General features: G+C 36.9%; 1 protein-coding gene across 1 annotated transcript; it reads right to left on the reverse strand.

The window, feature by feature from the left end:
• Nucleotides 1-1,363: 1,363 nt before the first annotated feature.
• LOC113642332 (aldehyde dehydrogenase, mitochondrial) lies at nt 1,364-16,116 on the reverse strand. The gene is made up of 13 exons (XM_027145765.2): nt 15,819-16,116; nt 13,478-13,582; nt 12,232-12,372; nt 8,987-9,066; nt 8,558-8,669; nt 6,151-6,279; nt 5,922-6,035; nt 5,224-5,326; nt 4,886-5,070; nt 3,017-3,181; nt 2,734-2,891; nt 1,959-2,073; nt 1,364-1,724 (listed from the first exon to the last, which is right to left on the reverse strand). The coding sequence occupies exons 1-13, from the start codon at nt 15,933-15,935 to the stop codon at nt 1,692-1,694; spliced, it is 1,557 nt and encodes a 518-aa protein (XP_027001566.1). The 5' UTR covers nt 15,936-16,116; the 3' UTR covers nt 1,364-1,691.
• Nucleotides 16,117-20,137: the final 4,021 nt, after the last annotated feature.

Raw genomic sequence — 20,137 nt, forward strand, 5'->3', positions numbered from 1 at the left:
AGTCGTGGCCTAATGGTTAGAGAGTCTAACTCATAAGGTTTTGTCGGGGCGGCCACGACTGAGGTGCCCTTGAACAAGACACCGAACCCCCCAACTGCTCCCCGGGCGCTGCAGCATAAATGGCTGCACACTGCTGTGTGTGTGCATGTGTGCACTTTGGATGGGTTAAATGCAGAGAACAAATTCTGAGTACGAGTCACCATACTTAGCTGTATGTCACGTCACTTTCATTGTTTAGGTAGGTGGTATGTGTCAAAGCAACATCCACATGAACCCAGGACTCAAGATTTCAAATCAGAACATTTTCCAGAAAGGGGGCATGGTGGCTAAGTGGTTAGCACATTCACCTCACACCTCCAGGGTTGGGGTTTCGATTCCCGCCTCCGCCTTGTGTGTCTGTGGAGTTTGCATGTTCTTCCCGTGCCTCGGGGGTTTCCTCCCCCGGTCCAAAGACTTGCATAGTAGGTTGATTGGCATCTCTGGAAAATTGTCTGTAGTGGGTGATTGCGTGAGTGAATGAGAGTGCGTGTGTGCCCTGCGATGGGTTGGCACTCCGTCCAGGGTGTATCCTGCCTTGATGCCCGATGACGCCTGAGATAGGCACAGGCTCCCCATCTCCTTGCAGGTTAAGTGATGCACATGTACCCAGCCACCCACGTGATGAAAATTCATCAGACCAGGCCACATCCTTCCATGACACCATTATCCGGTTCAAGTGCTCACGTCCCATTTTAGGTGCTTTCAGTCAGCATGGGCACCTTGACCAGTCTGCAGCCCCATACACAATAAGCTGCCATGTACTGTGTGCTCAAACCCAATAGCCAGCATGACCTTGCTAGCAATTTGCTAATGTAGCTCTTCTGTAGCATCCCCTTCCAAAAGGAGAGTTTTACGGTTATATTTGTTAAAATGCTTTTCACCCGTTACACTGAACTTGCTCAGGCAGACTAAAAGTACCAGGTTAACTTTTAAGGTTAAATGACCACGTTTAAGGTTAAGTTTGTGGACACCTAAGCACATCCATACATGTTCCTTCCCCAAAATGTTGGCCAAAATCTTATAGAATTTCTTTGTTCAATTTTCCTTCACCACAAATAAAAGAGGCCTAAACCTGTTCCAGCATGATGGTGTCCCTGAGTACACAGACCTGGTTTGTCAAGGAGTGTCCTGCACAGAGCCCCGTGTGCTCAAACATTTAGACATACAGTGAGTGTGAACTGGAACAACTGGTCACAAACTCTGTTCATGCATGCATGTGAAACTGTTATGAAATCCCTGTAGAATTCCCTATATTGAAATCAGTTTAAATTGAAGTATAATCACACTGTACAAAACTATGTGAAATCCACATGACCACAGAAAAGAAGCTTTGAAGCATTTATTTAAAAATATATAATTTTTTTTTAATGGGTTTGGGCATTGCACCATTCCAATGTTTGTGCAAAATCAAGTTGCATTTCACTATCAAAATGGAACAAATTACCATTAAAACAATATATATTTGTGCTTCTAACTTTTATATTTATTTGTAATTAGTAGTTTTTAAAATATAAGTTTTTAAGTGCTTCTAAACTGATATTCTGTAAAACATATAGCTTTATACATCATAGAATTTCTCGCTCAAACAACAATCCTTGTACTTGTAAGCATGTTTTTCCTCCATTGATTCACTGGTGTCTTGGTCCAACACCTTACGAATTTTTCTGGGGAATTTTTATTGTTACCTGTAAAACCAAAAATAACATTACAGATTTTTTTTTTTGAGGCAGAAAATGTCAAATCATATACCATTATTAGTTGAATGATGTTTTGGATCGATAAAAACCAGCAGATTACACACACACACACACACACACACACACACACACACACACACACACACACACACACACACAAACACCTCCTTAGATGCTAATAGTCAAGCGTGACAGATTTCAGCAAGTAAGTCACATGCTTACAGTTTTGACTTCAGTGTAGTTTTCCAGGCCATACTCTCCCATTTCTCGTCCGGTTCCTGAGGCCTTGTAGCCACCAAATGGAGCCTGAACTCCAAACACATTGTAGCAGTTAATCCTGTGGACAGGGGAAAAAAATGAAAAGCTAATTGAATTCTGTTAATATACCACCTTGCTCTCTCCATAAATACTTCCATCCATCAATTTTCTATACCACTTATCCTACTGGGTTTTCTGTGCATTGTAACTGGAGCCTATCCCAAAAGACTCAGGGGACAAAGCAGGTTATACCCTGGACAGGATGCCAGTCTATTGTAGGGTACAATTGCACACACATACTAGCACACTACAGACAATTTAGAAATATCAATCAGCTTACAGTGCATGTCTTTAGACTTGGTGAGGAAGCCAGGGTAGCTTGGGAAAAGGTGTAATGTAAATGTGTTAACCACCAACCACTGTGTCCACCTCTATAAATACTTTCCCAAATATTTTGAGCAGAAAAATGAGCATTAAGAGGGAATACAGCCTATATTGGACACCAGTCCATCAGAAAGCACTATGCACCCACACTCACAACAAGGGGCAAATTAAAATCAATCACTCAACCAGCATGATCTGGGAGGGAAGTGGAAAATCCAAAGGAAACCCAAAATGTGAAACCTCATGAGAAAACAGCAAACATCAGTTAGCTTTCCTGACTGTTCAGTGCAGGGTACTCATTCTGTTCAGCTAGAATTAAAACCTAACCCTCAGTTTAAAACTGTTACTGACATACCAGACAGTGCCAGCACGAAGACTGTTAGAGATGTACTGAGCCTTGTTGATATCTGTTGTAAAGACAGCAGCTGCCAAGCCATATTTGGTGTCATTAGCTCTCTCGATCACCTCTTCTATAGTCTTAAACTTCAGAATTTGCATAACTGGACCGAAGATCTAAAAGAAGAAGCAAAATGTAATTGAAAGCAAAAATTAAGTTAAGCACTGAAAATATTTGGTTTCTGTTAAGTCAGTGATGTAAGGGAACAATCGGGAAAGGCAGTAATTAGCTTTAGATTCACCTCTTCACGGGCAATTGTCATGCCATCCTGAACATCTCCGAAGATGGTTGGCTGGATGAAGTAACCACGGTCTGATGCCACATCCCCTCCACACATGAGCTTTGCCCCCTCACGTTTCCCACTGCTTATGTACCCCAGAATCTTCTGGTACTGCTCATCATCAATCTTTAGCCAAAAAAAGGAAGTAATGAAATTAATAATAAATCTGAATAAACTATAGAATTCTACAATGGATATACTGTATATGGTCTGGTCAATAAACAGTTGGACAACAAACTTTTTGCTATGTTAGACTTGAACTACGGCTTTAATTTGAAGTATTTGCATCGGAATTGGTTGAACAGAGTAAGACTAACAGTCCCCTCCCTTTATTAGATTTCAAGTGTGGCATTCACATTTCATGGAATAGCTTTATAAGAGACAAAAGTTAATTGGACAAATTGACGATCATAAATGTAATGGTCACTTTTAATACTTGTATGCACTGGGTTTCTTCTTTGCTGATGCAATGCCAGGCTTTCACTCCTGCTTGTTCTTGGGAGTTTTTCCTCTAGTAAGTGGACCCCACTGTATTCAGGTCGGGTGACTGACTGTGTTGCAGAACAAAGTCGTCTCAAAATGCTGTTTAAGTATGCTTCATGTCATTCTCCATCTGCACTGTGTTGGATCATTGAATGGGTGAAGCATTTAGCTGAAGCCAAGCACTTGATAGAACTACATTTATCCTGCTGCTTTTTCCAGCATTCACATCAACAAATAAAAGAAAATCTATTGCTTGGTATCCACACAGGCCATGGTGGTATGTATCAATCTATAAGCATTTCTTTCCTTTTTCTCTGCTCTTCCATCATTGTGCTAAAAATTGATCTTTGACTTACTTGTTCACAGGCTGTTGTTCCGCAACTGTACAAGGCTTTCCCCCCCTCTTTTTGGCAGACATTAATCTAATAAAGATTATAGTTCGAAGCTTACCAGTGTTTTCCATCATGTCATAACCCTAGGTATTTCCTTTGCGTTTTAGTCTTCTCTTACTGGTTGACTGTCACGCATGCACCTACTTCCTACAGGGTTTTCTTGTTTTTGGGAAATTCCTTTTATTGGTAGCTTTTGTGAGTCACATAGTGGTTATTGTTAGTGTATCTGCATCAAGTCCTGGCCTGTTTAAATTGACAAATATATCAAATCAAATACGCTCATGTAGGATTGTACAACAATGCACCTTCCCCAAGGCATGTAATATGTGAAAAAAGTTGACGCGTGTTTAAAAAAAAAAAAAAAAAAAAAAAAAAAAAAAAAAAACCACCTACACCACTCACCCAATTTGGATGTAAAAAGCCTCAAAATACCCAAAATATTATGTACATCATATAATTTTAACTCCAATATACTGTGGCATAGAGCTAAATAAGAACTTTGTGAATGTCCAAATATATATGGACATGACTATGTGTATACAAATGACTTTTTACTTTTACAGTCCAGTGGTAGTGAACAGGTGAACATCACAGTGAAGATATACAACAGAGCAAAGTAAAGAATCTGCTGATGGCCAAATCCAAGTGTCAATTTGCTTGCTTATCTACAATACTGTGTTACAGGTTCGAGCTGGACAGATACTGGACTGCCTGAAAGTTTGTTTATGCCTTATTCATGCTATACACATGCCAGTATCTGGTATAAATACTGTATGAGGTTCCGGAAATTCTGATTTTTGAGGATCATCAAATTAGTGAGACTGCCACAAAATCAAAGTTATACGGATTCAAAAACCTCCAGGAAAACTTTGACAATAATACAACACACTAGTCAGAAAAGCAATGCCATTTATAAAAAAGTTCTACATGGTCAAGGTGTGGCTCACAGTCGTACCTGTGGTCCATGCTCAGTTTGAAGGTTAAAAGGATTTCCAACCACTCTCTTCTTTGTTTTTTCCACACTGCGCTCAACAAACTCATTGTAGATGCTTTCCTGCACATAGGTGCGTGAACCCGCACAGCAACACTGACCCTGGTTGAAGAAGATGGCCATGTGGGCTTGGTCCACAGCTTGCTCCACTACAAGAACAAGGAAACAATTTCAACAAAATTTGTACTTCTGTCTGGATATAAAAGATAAATTCACAGTGCACAGGCATTCTTCAATAAAGAACTAAAATACATATTCTAAACAACTGATTAAAGGAATGCACTGAATTAAAAATGACTCACAGTCTGCATCAGATAAAACAATGTTGGGACTTTTCCCTCCTAGTTCCAGAGTTACTTTCTTTAGGTTGCTGGTGCCAGAAGCTTGCTGAATTAGGTGGCCTACCTACAGAACAGGTAATGAAGTAAAATAATTTAGCAGCAAATTTACACTTTATTAGTTTGAGACAATGAGAATATGAAGCTTGCAGGACAGAAGATAGATGCTAACAATGCTAACAGTAAATGCATTTTTTTTTAGACTATTTTAACTTCTGGTGATGTGATCGGTAAAGAGATTCTTCTCTTTTTTTTAACTGACACTTCACTCAGTGTCAGGTGTCAGTGTTTGGATCTGAGAAATCTTCAGTAATGGGAACTTTGTGCTTTGCACAGTTATGTGACAAGCTGCATTTTTAAATCAAAGTATTTTCTTATTAACTTATAATGAAAAATAATGGTGTTTCACATGTTTAATGTTCCACAATTAAATAACTAACTATAAACTGATCAAAAGTATCATGCCATTCCTTAATAAATACATTTTTATCATAACTCTTTTGGGTGGGAACACATCATATAACATGCTGTTGATTATTATTAGAACCGGATGTTCAATTCAACGCTATTTAGCATCTAGCCTTTAACTGAATTTTGTAAAATGCACATCCCTACTTGCCATGTAATGTCCATATTTAATTCTGTAAAATCTATATTATTACCTCAGTGGAACCAGTGAAGGCAATTTTATCAACGTCACTGTGAGACGCGATGGCTGCTCCAGCTGTAGGACCCATCCCAGGGATGATGTTCACGACACCAGGAGGGAAGCCAACCTAAAAAGAGCAGATTGAAATTTATGCAGATTGTAATGTATATGTTTATACTGTATATATATAACATTTACACAAAATATCATGGCCTATTTAGGCCTAAAGGTACAGCTCAGACCTCCTTGATCAGGCTGGCCACGTAGAGCGCAGTAAGAGGTGTCTGCTCTGCCACCTTCATCACTACAGTGTTGCCTGTAGCCAGAGCAGGTCCCAGTTTCCATGCCTGCATCAGCAGAGGGAAATTCCACTGGCAGAAACGTACAGAGATGTTAACAGTTTGTATCATTACACATCTGAGATAAATACCAAGAAGGATATCTACACAGGTTTATCTAAGCCTTTATCTGTGTTTAAAACTGACCTGAACTTATGTTGTGTAATGCAAGTCTGATTTATTGCTAAACTGCACACAAACCAATGAAATGGCAAGGAGTTACTCACATCTGGTTTCATATCACACTTCTGTAACCCCTGAACAGAACTAACATGGAATCTTCACTATTGGAAAATAAGAATTTCTGAGAGGGAACCAAATGAATAATGAAATAAAATACTGCAATTATTTCATTACACAGCGAGATTAAAAAGGTGAGTACAGTTAAGTGTACTAATCCATTGATGTGTATTGCATCCAAAATGTATAAATGAGTACACCCCCTTTAAAAAGTAACATTTTAAACAATATCTCAATGAACACAAAACAATTGTCCAAAATGTTGGCAAGACTAAGTTTAATATAACATCTGTTTAACTTATAACATAAAAGTAAAGTTAATAATTTAATTTAAAATACACATTTTTCAGTTTAACTCAAATTAGGGTGATGCAAAAATGAGTACACCCCACAACAAGAAGGCTACATCTAATACTTTGTATGGCCGCTATGATTGTTAATGACAGCACCAAGTATTCTAGGCATGGAATGGACAAGCTGGCGACATTTTGCAACATTCAACTTTTTCCATTCTTCAAGAATGACCTCTTTTAGAGATTGGAGGCTGGATGGAGAGTGATGCTCAACTTCTCTCTTCAGAATTCCCCATAGGAATAACCCTTCTCATCAGAAGATGCTCTTCTCGACGTGTTATCTTCTGTGGACGGCCTGGACGAGTCTGTGAGATGGTTGCAGTTCCATCTTTTTTATTTTTTGTACCACTTTTGCTACAGTATTCTGACTGATTAGTAAAGCTTTGCTGATCTTGTAGCCTTCACCTTTCTGGTGTAGAGAAATAATTTTCTTTCTCAGGTCTTGTGACATTTCTCTTCCATGTGGTGCCATTGCTGACAGCATGAAATGGGATTTGCCTAACATCCTTTTATAGTTGGAAATCTGTGTAATGAATAATTAGACTCACCTGTGGTTGAATTCTTGTTAATTTAGACATTTGTAGTCTAAAATTTTGCTTTGCTCCAGACATTTTCAGTGGGGTGTACTCATTTTTGCATCACCCTAATTTGACTTAAACTGAAAAATGTGTATTTTAAAATAATTAACTTTACTTTCATGTTATAAGTTAAACAGATGTTATATTAAACTTAGTCTTGTCAACATTTTGGACAATTGTTTTGTGTTCATTGAGATATTCTTTAAAATGTTACTTTTTAAAGGGGGTGTACTCATTTATGCTGAGCACTGTATTTATGTGTATATATGTTTTTATGAGAGACAACTTTAACACAGCAGTTGCTACATAGCTGGATATTTATTAAATTCACTCTTTAAAAAAAGCTATTAAAACCATCAAGATATTTAGTGTGTTTAGTTTCATTAATGATTAATTGATAACTATCATGCAGCAGATTTTGTATACTCAGCAGTTCTTAACCTTTAGTTATTTTTATTAATTATAATTAACACTATAATTATTTTGACTGAACAGGCACAAAATCCCACAGACATGCTTTCCCAGAGAATCGGAGGCTGTTACTGTGTCTATGATATGGTGAAGAGTGGTTAAATGGCAGTTTGTCTAAATCACAACCATGTGACCTAAAGTGGCAGAATTCTTTCCCTACAAATTTAAGAAATATGTTTGGAGAAAAAACAAGACAGCTTATCACCTAAAGAATACCATCTTCCATGCAAGGACACATAAAAACAATTGGCTGCTGCAAGAGAAGTTTAAAAAAAAATTCCGCTTCAAGACAGAGCCCTGAATAAAGTTCCGTCACTGTTGATTAAATAGGTCTCTGCCTCAGAACTGCAAGGTTTCCACTCATCATTCATCAGTTTTCAGAGAAACAGCCAATCTCTCCTCAACACCAATGTAAGAGAAAGATCTGAATTCAACAGTGTAGCATCAAACAAATCTTATTTACAAAGGGTTTTTAGATATAGTATAAATGTAGTTTCCACTTCATGTACATGCATAAACAACATTGTTAAAAATATTTTATTTATGCCAATATATAATCTACTGCTGCAGAGTTGTTATTCTGAGGTGGTAAATGTGTGTTTCAGTCTGTTCTTATCAAAATATCCCGTTTGGTAAATAAACAAATAAGCAAATTAACCAAATACTTACAGGAATAATCTGGCCACACACTCCAATAGGCTCATGTCTAGTATAGCAGAAATAATCCCCATCGATTGGAATGGTCTTGCCCTCCCATTTATCAGCCCAGCCAGCATAATACCTGCAAGAACAAAACACACAAACAATTCACGTTTGAAAAATCCTCAGATATCACACACAGGAAAGGCATGATCTTAACACTTAGTTTCAACAGACCATTATTTTAGAAACTAGAGAATAAGGAATATTCTATAAAAAATATCATGCATTTGAGGAAGACACTGATATTCTAGAAATTTGTGTGATTCACTGATTCTCCTGTTCAGCTAGACACAGTGTTCTGGAAAAGCTGGGACTTTTCTAATTTTCTTTCTACAATACTACAAGGCACTTCAGGTCATCACTCAGTTCAATAAATGCAAAACTTTTAGATCTTACCTCAACGTTTTGACCACCATGGGCAAATCAACACAGTAAGCCACAGCATATGGCTTGCCATTGTCCAAGGTTTCCAGCTCCTACAATCCAAATAGCAGAATATATTATATATTACATGCAAACTAAAAGAAGTTTATATGCAGTTTGACTGAAAGAGGTATCCATTATCACAATCTAGGTTTATAGTTATACAGTTCTAGATACAGATGCACAGTGCTGTGAAAAAGTGTTGGCCCCCTTCCTGATTTTATTTATTTATTTATTTAGCACGTTTATCACATGTTTCAGATCAAACAAATTTAAATATTAGTCAAAAGATAAACACAAGTAAACACAACATGCAGTTTTTAAATGAAGGGTTTTATTATTAAGGGAAAACAAAATCCAATCTTACATGGCCCTGTGTGAAAAAGTAATCCTAATCCTAATAACTGGTTGGGCCACCCTTAGCAGCAAGAACTGCAATCAAGCGTTTGTGATAAATTGCAATGAGTCTGTTACAGCACAGTGGAGGAATTTTGGTCCACTCATCTTTGCAGAATGTGTAATTCAGCCACATTGGAGAGTTTCCAAGCATGAACCACCTTTTTAAAGTCATGCCACAGCAATAGGATTCAGCTCAAGACTTTGACTAGGCCACTCCAAAATCTTCATTTTGTTTTTTACTTAAACCATTCAGAGGTGGACCTTCTGGTGTGTTTTAGATCATTGTCCTGCTGCAGAACCCAAGTTTGCTTCAGCTTGAGGTCACAAACAGATGGCCGCACACTTCAGGATTTTTTGGGAGACAGCAGAATTCTTGGTTCCATTTATCACAGCAAGTGTTCCAGGTCCTGAATCAGCAAAACAGCCAGAAACCATCACATTACCTTCACCATATTTTACTGTTGGTATGATGTTCTTTTTCTGGAAGGTAGTGGTACTTTTATGCCAGATATAGTGTGGGACACACCTTCCAAAAAGTTCAGCTTTTGTCTCATCAGTCCACATTTTTATATTTTACCAAAAGTCTTGGGTATCATCAAGATGTTTTCTGGCAAATCTGAGATGAGCCTTTATGTTCTTTTTGCTCAGCAGCAGTTTTCGTCTTGGAACACTGGGCAAAAATGGTCTGCATGGCAGTCTCTTTCTTATGGTGGAGAGCACTTTAACTGAGGCAAAATAGGACTGCAGTTCTTTGGATGTTGTTGCGGGGTCTTTTGTGACATCTTGGATAAGTCCACACTGCAAACTTGGGGCATTTTTTGGTCGGCCGGCCACTCCTGGAAAGGTTCACCACTGTTCCGTGTTTTCGCAATTTGTGGATAATGGCTCTTCACTGCACTGTGGTTCACTGGAGCCCTAAAGCTTTAGAAATTACTTTATAACCTTTTCCAGACTGATAAATCTCAATTACTTTCTCTTTCATTTGTTCCAGAATTTCTTGGCATGATGTGTAGCTTTTGAGGATCTTTTGTTCTACTTTACTTTGTCAGTCAGGTCTTTTTTTTAAGTGATATCTTGATTGCAAACAGGTGTGGCAGTATTCAGGCCTGGGTGTGGCTAGAGAAATTGAACTAAGGTGTGATAAACCACAATTAAGTTATGTTTTAACAGGGGTTGGGCAAACACTTTTTCAAAAATAATGGGTCATGTAAGTTTGGATTTTGTTTTCTCTTAATAATAAAAACCTTCATTGTTATCTTTGACTAATATTTAAATTCATTTCATGATCTGAAACATTAAAATGTGACACATGCAAAAAGAAAAAAAAAATTAGAAAGGAGGCCAACACTTTTTCACACCACTGTATATAAAGTCACACATTATAATGTTTGTAACTACCATTCTTAGTTCAAAGTCTACCATGAACATTTCAGTCTAAAACCCAGGCACATTGCGATTTTTCATAATCCTCCTCAATTATTGCTTGTCAGACTGTACGAACATAATCCCCATGTTACACTGTAGGATCTCAGTTGTCATCTTGTCAGATAGTATGACAGTTAAGACGCATCAAAATTAATATTGTTTACGACAATCCATGATGATAAAAACAAAAAAAAAATACTCATTTCGACATCTTCCCTGAGGTCGTCTGACATTGTCCTGTTATGTGAGTCGGCTGTCTCTGACCAAGTCAAACCAGCAATCAAAGACTACAGATTTTACTCTAGTGTTCTAGAAATTATATAGGATTTTCAAACTTTGTCTCAGAAGACCAAATCATGGCCAAAATCAAACAGTGTGAGCCCGGATTAAAACAGGGCAACATTTCTGCAGGATCTTTAAGTTAACTGCTGTGTTTATTAACTCATTATTATTATTATTATTACTACTATTATTATTAACAATAATAATAGTAGTAATAATAATAATAATAATAATAATAATAATAATAATAATAATAATAATAATAATAATAATTTATATTTACAGGGTCAGCGCCGCTCCATGTTCTGTATAAGACATTTCTTATGCACTCTGGTGAGTAATCGCTAAAGAGTGACTGCATTCACAAAAGTTAAGGGTTTTAACTTTAATTTCAATCACAAGTCCTTTATATACTTTTTATAGTTATAGACTAATAGGTTACATTTTTCCAAACAGCAAGATTGCAAGTCATTATCAGGTACTTCACAAATGATAAGGTTGAGAAATTATCTTTTGCAATTCCAATATTAAAATATAATTCATAGCTGAAGCAAAGTCACAATGACTTAGCAATTTAAAGCTCTAGAACACTTACCCACTGAGACATGCATGTGCTGGCCAAATATGATAGTAAGCAGATGGGGAAAATTGCCGCAAATTTATTTACAACAGTGCATTGTATCATTTTATTACATTACAGGGCCATAAACAGAGCATTCCCCAGACAACAGGCCAGCTTTACATCATATCAAAGAAGATCTAACTGGTATTGTTTCCCTGCTGTGACTATAAGCAATTTCTTGTTTGAGAATTAAAAAAAAATTCATGTTACTAATGCTATAGACTCAAGATTTTTTTGAATGTGGAGAATAAGAGAATAAGCACATACCTCAGTGTTCATTCATCTTTCACATACATCCAGTACCAATGTTTTTAACAAGCCATGTTGTCATGTCCCTAATCAAATTAGACAACTTAACAGAAACAGAAAAAAATATCTAGTCTATGAAAGTCTATGAAAATGTTAGACTTTCTGAACCATTGTCTCTAGCCCTGTAGCTGGTCTCTGGTGAACTGTCACATTATAACTGGATAAAGCCTTTTTCACTCACAGCCAAGTAGGCAGAGTCCCTTTCAATGCAATCAGCCAGGCGGTGCAAGAGGAGTCCCCGCTGAGATGCGTCCATGCGACGCCAAGGAGAACCAAGTCTAAAAGCGTCCTTTGCAGCCTTCACCGCTTTATCTACATCTGCCTAAGAAAAGAGACAGACAGATGAGTGAGACATTATAAGGACACCATCTTGCCTATACAGTTCTGAAGGGTAGGGGAAGAGGGGGAGGAAAAACAAACAAAAAAAAGTGTTGCCAAGAAGCAACATTGTTGGGTGCTCTACAACCACTATATCAGGGGTATTCAATTAAAACTCAAAGAGGTCCAGTTAATAAAATTTCCTCCCAGCAAAGGTCTGAATCTTATATTGTCACTTAAAATAGTGTACCCTCATGTTAATAAAATCAATAATGCACACATTTCTATATAATTTATTGTTAAATTTCAAGTGTTTTCAAAGTCTGAACTTGTCTGGCACTTGAATGGAAAACAATCCTGTAGTGACTACATGTCAAGTAACAGACAACAGACACTGAATTTCTTCTGCATAAAATAAATAAAAAGTGCAAACACAGGTTTGAGCAGCCTGAACTTAGGGCCTATATTTCAAGTAATGTAAAACATTCAGAATCTTTTGAATAAAATAAAAGTGCTTTTAATTTTTAAGAAAAAAATTAAACAAAAGACTTTTGAGCTTCCCCTTTTTTAAACATTAACTACATTAATAACACAGGAACCTTAGGAAAAAAAACATTTCAAGTAAAATAGAACAGGGCAGAATTTACTGAATGAAAGAAAAGTGCAGAGCTTTCCTTTCCACCTCTCCTTACTCCCTGTCCTGCCAGCAGTTTGAATCTTAATTGTCCTGCCAGCATAATTAGGTGCATTACTGCCACCTTCTGCTCTGGAGTATGGAACAGAAAATCTGTTTTTGGCTTGGCTTTTGATGACGCTCCTGTCGTAATAACTAGATTAACTGCGCATGAACAAAAGATTTTTCTTTTTATTCATATCAAAGAGCTTATATAATCTTATAATATTAGATTATAATAAGGAGATGCTTAATATGATAATGTTAGAATTTTAACGGGTCCGGGCAGTCCATTTGGTGATGCCCGCACTATATCATTAAGTGCAATAAAAAAATATTCAGAACAATAAAACAAAATTGAAGCAACATATCCAGTATTTGTGTTAGTAAATCAAAACTGGCAAGTGCAATTATGCACAAACACGCACTCACCTACCTTATTACCCTCTGCAACATGGCAGATGACTTCACCAGTAGCAGGATTGATGGTTGGAAAGGTTTTCTTGCTCACTGCTTCATGCCACTCATTGTTGATGAAGAGCTGAAAGAATGTAATCTCAGAATATAAAGCATATTTCAATACAGCACAACAGTCAATGTTTTTACACTTCTGAGCTTTTCTCTACTGTACTAATTAGATTACGTGACCTTAAATCGACTAAAGAACAAAAATATATGATTGCTTGGTGTAACTCAGCTAACTGTAGTAAGGTCTAGTTTACATTTATATTTTTGAAAGTGTTCAAACAGTGCACTGAAAAAGTTTTAAACATTATTACATTAACACTATTTATAAAACTTAAAATTAATAATAAAATTAACTAACACAATATACACAGATATTTTTTCCAGTAACAGATCACTAATCATAAGATGTTTCACAGTAATCTACTTTTATCAATATACTTGTGCATTCTGTGCATGTCCACATATTTACAAACAATTACAAAATATTAGAAAAATATATAGTGTCCAATTCATTTACAGGTGCCAGGTAAATTATTAGTTACATGTGCAAAACCTTTTTATAATATTATATAATAGCCATCACTAAGGCACTGTCTAATCTGATTAACATTTTTCCACTTCCTTCAGAGTTAATTATGTATTATTATTAATTATTTATTAGTTATTATTATTAATCTTTATTTTTATTATTTTAAATCTCAATTACATTTTCATTACAAACGTTAAGTGAGATTGAGTGAGAAGTTTTTAAGCTACTGTTTTAATTCTAATCAAATTCAGTTGCAAAATTTAGCTAAGAAGTTTCTATGTATGCAGTGATGAGTTGAAGTGGCTTGCATGTCAGGTCAAGTCAAACTAAGTCATATTGTCATTTCAATCATATATAGCTGACGCAGTACATAGTGAAATAATCCTGGACGATGGTGCTACAGAAAAGAGCTACAAAGAACAAAAAGAGCTAAGGATTAATTTAGATTTCATAGCTTCCGTGCTGTAAGTCAGCCAAGTGGCTTAAGGTCACTCACTCTATTTTATAGTTTTGTTTTTTTTTGTCGACGGTCCCTAAAGATTCAGCGTCATGGATCAGGTTATAAGCAAAGCCTTTAACATTAGTGATGGGAAGTTCGGTTCTTTTCCGCGAACCGGTTCTTTCGGACAATTCGTTTTAATGAACCTATTCAATAATACAGTTCACCAGTTCTTTTACGTTCTGACGTAATTCACAATGACGTCATGACGTAAATTCCTTCACCCCGCCGCTGCCGGAAGATATTACTACAATCAATTTGACACATTTGCAACTAAAACACCCAGTACAGGCATTGATGGCGAAACGTGGGTGTTTTACGTGTCTTTAAGATATAAAGTTAATAAACTAATCTTCATCTACTTACAAAAACAGCATAATTTTGAAATGTTTCTTTCGCTCCATCAGTTGTTTCAAAAACTACTGCAACTGAGTTAAACACTCATACGCTGATAAGACATTAAATCATAACCATTTCCATTTGTTGCTGTATCAGTTCAGTGATTTACGCATGCGCAGTTCAACTAAAGTTACTCACTTTCGGTCATGCCTGACAGCCCCTCCGACTCTAAATAAACTAATATCCCGGAGTATATGTAACTCCTGTACACTGAACTGAGACATGTTGTGCTGAGAGAACTGTCAGCTCGAGCTGTTGATACTGCGCATGCTTGAATAACTGATCCGACAACAGCTCATCGGTTCTCAGTATGTCGGACGCGTCCGAAAGAAACAGTTCTCAGTTAAGTGTACTGATGATTCGCTGTACCAGATCAGTTATTCAAGCATGCGCAATGTCAACTATACACATATGCACACACACACACACACATTATATATATATATATATATATATATATATATATATATATATATATATATATATATATATATATATATATACGTGGATCATATTTGGACGAAGTGTTCTCAACCGAATGTTGTTTTGCTCAAATAGTCGAAATTGATTCTTTTGGTGACAAATTTAAACTCTGTCGACCAGAGGCGAGACCGAAACGAACCTTTTCACACCCCTTAGCTGCCTGTTTTCAGAGCACTCCCAGACTACAGGAACTGACTTGTATAAGTTACTGTACCAGGAAGTTGAGTGGACAGGGGAAGAGGAGAAATTGTTGACCTGCTACACAAGTGCACATTCATAAACAAACGTGACGATTTGCCTAAAATGTATTTTATTATTTAGCAAAACAAAAACAGTGAAGAATATCTTGGTATTTTGCCTTAACGCGTCATGGTAAAATCTTCATGATTTCCCTCGTACCTTGTTGTAGTGAACTTCAGGCTGGGGATTCGGTGCAGGAATTGCAGCAGCTGAAAACCTGCAGGCGGAGATGCGGGAGAAATGTGGAACGACTCGTGAGAACGCGGTGCGGAACATGGCGACTTCACGCAACAGGAGCTTCTCAACTAAACTCTGCAAACCAGTAAACAGAAGTGTTCGGTGTTGTTGTTTTTTTTACCCAGCAGTAACAAAGCCCTCCTCCGTGCAGTCAAAGACTGGTTAATAACTCAAAATCACTGACAAGCCACAAATCCCAGCGCGGTAGGTTGGCCTTCTTGTCGTAAAATAGCCAATCAAGATACAGGAAACCGGATTACGTTTCATTTGAGCTACTGCTTATATGAACTCCTAGCCAATCCTATCGCAAGAGGCGGAATCTGAGTAACGCAGGCAGAATTTACGGTACATCCAGTGGTGTAGTCTACGTGATATACAGGTATACTCCGTATACCCACTAGGAAAGGCCAAGGATTTCCGTATACCCACTAGGAAAGGCCAAGGATTTCCGTATACCCACTAGGAAAGGCCAAGGATTTCCGTATACCCACTAGGAAAGGCCAAGGATTTCCGTATACCCACTTAAAAAGCGTGAGGATACGTAACAATATCGTTTTGTGACAGAACTTTCATTCATAAATTCACCCCGTCTGTGTTACGAACACAGACTGTGGTTGCGATTGCGAATCACTAACGTTTTTGGACTATTGGGGCTTCCGTGGGTTTTTTTGGCGCAAATTTGAAATTAACTAACTAATGTAAAAGAAGATCTGAAACGAAAGCAGACCCAAACTACACTCTGAGTGTTTTCGGAAGCCTGCGCCTAAAGCTACAGCAGCTTCGGGTGACATTTCACCCACAGCCCGAGTACAAATGTATTTGGAAAGCTTTGTAAACTACCAGTTCACAATGTTCTGCAATGAAAGAGTGTTGGTGATAAAACTGAACAAATGTTTATTGTTCACTCTTAAATGTACATTGAAAATTGACAGCTGATAAAACCTGTGCTCCAGGTCCCATATTCATATAACAACTTAGACCTGTTTCTAATTTGCCTTTTATTTAAAAGATTTTAGAGAAGACAGTGTTGCAACAATTGCAGAGATTGCTGGATAAAAATAAGGTATTTGAGCTTTTTCAATCAGGTTTTAAAAAAATATCATTCGACAGAGACTGCACTCCTGAAGGTTCTTAACAATGTGTTAATAGCTGCTGATTCTGGGGTTTATGCCATACTTTTACTGTTAGATCTGAGTGCGGCTTTTGATACGATAGATCATTGCATTCTTCTTGCTCGCTTGAACCGTTGTGCTGGTATCAAAAGAGCTGGGATAAAAATCTTATCTGTAAAATAGGAAGTTCAGTGTTAATATTGGGGAATATACGTCAGAGATTGCTGTTCTATTTTGTGGTGTTCCTCAGGAATCTATTTAAGCTCCCATTCTTTTTACATTATATTGCTCCCATTAGGATCTATTTTCAGGAAACATGGGCTGTCGTTCCATTGCTATGCGGATGACACTCTTTCACACAGTTTATTTACCCCTAAAACCTAATCTTGATGGGCTGGAAACACTTCTGGGCCTGCTTGTCTGACATGAAAACTTGGTTATCTTTAGATTTTCTTAATTTTAATGAAAATAAATCTGAAATAATAGTTTTTGGGCACTACCATTTCCCAAGACCTGAAATGGGAGTGCAACATAAATGCCATCATCAAAAAGGCCCAGCAGAGGATGTACTTTCTAAGCCAATTAAGGAAGTATGGTCTGCCACAGGAGCTGTTGATGCTGTTCCACACTGCAGTCATTGAATCAGTCCTGTACACATCCATCACCATCTGGTTTGGTGCAGCAACTAAACAGGACAGAAACAGACTGCAACGCACCTGTAAAAACAGCAGGAAAAATAATTGGCGCCGTCCCTATCTAGTCTATATTCATATTTTATATATTTTATTCATTCTATATTCATATTTTATACTCATTCTGTCTATATTGTATCTCATCGTCTGCATTGTTTTCTTGTATAGTTTGTATAGTATTGTGTTATTTATGTCTGTACTTTTGAGAGTCACAAACTGCTGGAACCAAATTCCTTGTGTGTGTCAACACACTTGGCCAATAAATCTGATTCTGATTCTCTTAGTATTTAAATCTTTAAATGGTTTGGCCCCTCCTTATATTTCCGATTTACTGACAGAACATCGTCTGGTCGTTCCTCTCCGGTCATCTAACCAGAGCCTGCTATGCATTCCGAAATCAAAGCTGAAAAGTAGATGTGACCATGCCTTTTCGATAGCTGCTCCTAGACTTGGAATGTGTTGCCTGTTAGTATAAGATTCTCTCCTTCCATATCAGTTTTTAAAGTTAGGTTAAAAACATACCTTTTTGAATCAGCATATGTTCCAGGATGAAATATATTATACTGTATTGTGTGATTTCTGTTTTTTATCTATTACTGATATTTTATTGTTTTTTTTTTTGTTTTTTTGCATTTGTGTAAAGCACACTGGTCGAATGGTGTTGTGTGTAGTTGACATTGACAAATCTTTTTCTATACTTCCATTTATTTGAGACAATGTGAATTGTGAAAAGTGCATTACAAATAAATTGAATAGAATTTTCCCTTTAGAATTTACTGGTATAATTCTGAATTAAATGTTCCATCAATGAGGGCAAGCTGTCCTGGCCCAGATGCAGCAACACAAGCCCAAAGTTTGATACTACCACCAATATGTTTTATAGAAGGTATGCTGGAATTCAGTATTTTCCTTTCTCCAAAAACAACGGTTCACATATAAAACAAAATGTTTTATTTTGGTCTCTTTCTTCCACAAATATTTTTTCTAGAGGCTTGTCCACATGATTTTTAGCAGATGGGCAGTGATGTTCTTTTTGGAGAGTAATGGTTTTCTCCTTGCAAGTCTGCCTTGCACACCAAGGTTGTTCAGTGTTCTCTTGATGGCAGACTCATGAACATTAACATTAGCTAAAATAAGAGAGGCCTTTACTTGCTTAGAAATTACTGTGGGTTCCTTTCTTACCCAACAGATTATTAGATTACAGTCTTGCTTTTTAGTGATCTTTGTTGGTTGACCACTTCTGGGTAGAGTAACAAGGGTCTTAAATTTCCTCCATTTGTACAGAAACTGATTGATTATAGATTTGTGGAGTCCAAACTCTTTAACCATCTCACTGACACCTGATTGTCATCCCATCTGAAAAGGGCACCTGATTGACAGATGATTGTCATTCCATTTAAAAACAGGCAGAATCTAATGACATTCAAATTAAATATTAATCCTAGAGGTTTACATACTTCACACTTATATAGTTACTCACAAATATATAATACTGGAACATTTTCCTGAATAAAAAATTACCAAGTATAATATATTTGTCTTATTTGTATGATTGGGCTCACTTATGTGAAAATCCGATGATGTTTTGGGTCATATTTATACAAAAATAAAGAAAATTCTAAAGGATTCACAAACTTTCAAGCACCACTGTACATATAAAACTTTTACACACAAACACCTATTCTCTAAACAACATGCAGGATCAAAAATCTAACCTTGACTGGACCAACATCCCTCTTCCTATACAAATCTAAACTGCAAAAACTACCTTATCAAGCCTACCACATTACTACACTGAAGCTGAACACAATAATCTTAAACATCTTCTGAAGAAGGGGTTGGAATCCGCTATTAGTGTCCCTTATGTAAGCGCATGCCTCAAGGCAGGAGGAGATGTGAGCTCGAACAAGGCCTCAAGTTGTGTGCACATGCCTATCACTATTACTGGCCAATGCAGAAGTGATGACAAATAATAATAATAATAATAATAATAATAATAATAATAATAATAATAATCTTTATTTTCTATAGCACCTTTAAAAGTAGCATCTCAAAGCGTGTCACAAGAAAATGGAAACATAATTATACAAATAATACGTTAAAATAAGTAAGATATAAAAACACACCAAATAAGAACATACTATCAAAATAAGTCAGTTAAAAAATAATTTTCAAGTAAAAGCTAACCTTCAGAGGATTTAAAGACACTAAGGGATTCTGCTTGCCTAATCCAAACAGTCAAGGAATTCCAGAGTCTTGGAGCCTCAGAACAAAATGCCCTATCACCCATAGATTTTAAACGAGTATGTAGTAAGATAGTGAGGATCCAAACCTTTCAAAGCTTTGTAGGTAAGCATAAGAACTCCAAAAATCCAAAAAAAATCCACCCAAAATCTGACAGGGAGCCAATGTAAGGACTCCAAGACTGGAGTGATGT

The sequence above is a fragment of the Tachysurus fulvidraco genome, chromosome 9, assembly GCF_022655615.1.
Source record: "Tachysurus fulvidraco isolate hzauxx_2018 chromosome 9, HZAU_PFXX_2.0, whole genome shotgun sequence".
Taxonomy (NCBI): domain Eukaryota; kingdom Metazoa; phylum Chordata; class Actinopteri; order Siluriformes; family Bagridae; genus Tachysurus; species Tachysurus fulvidraco.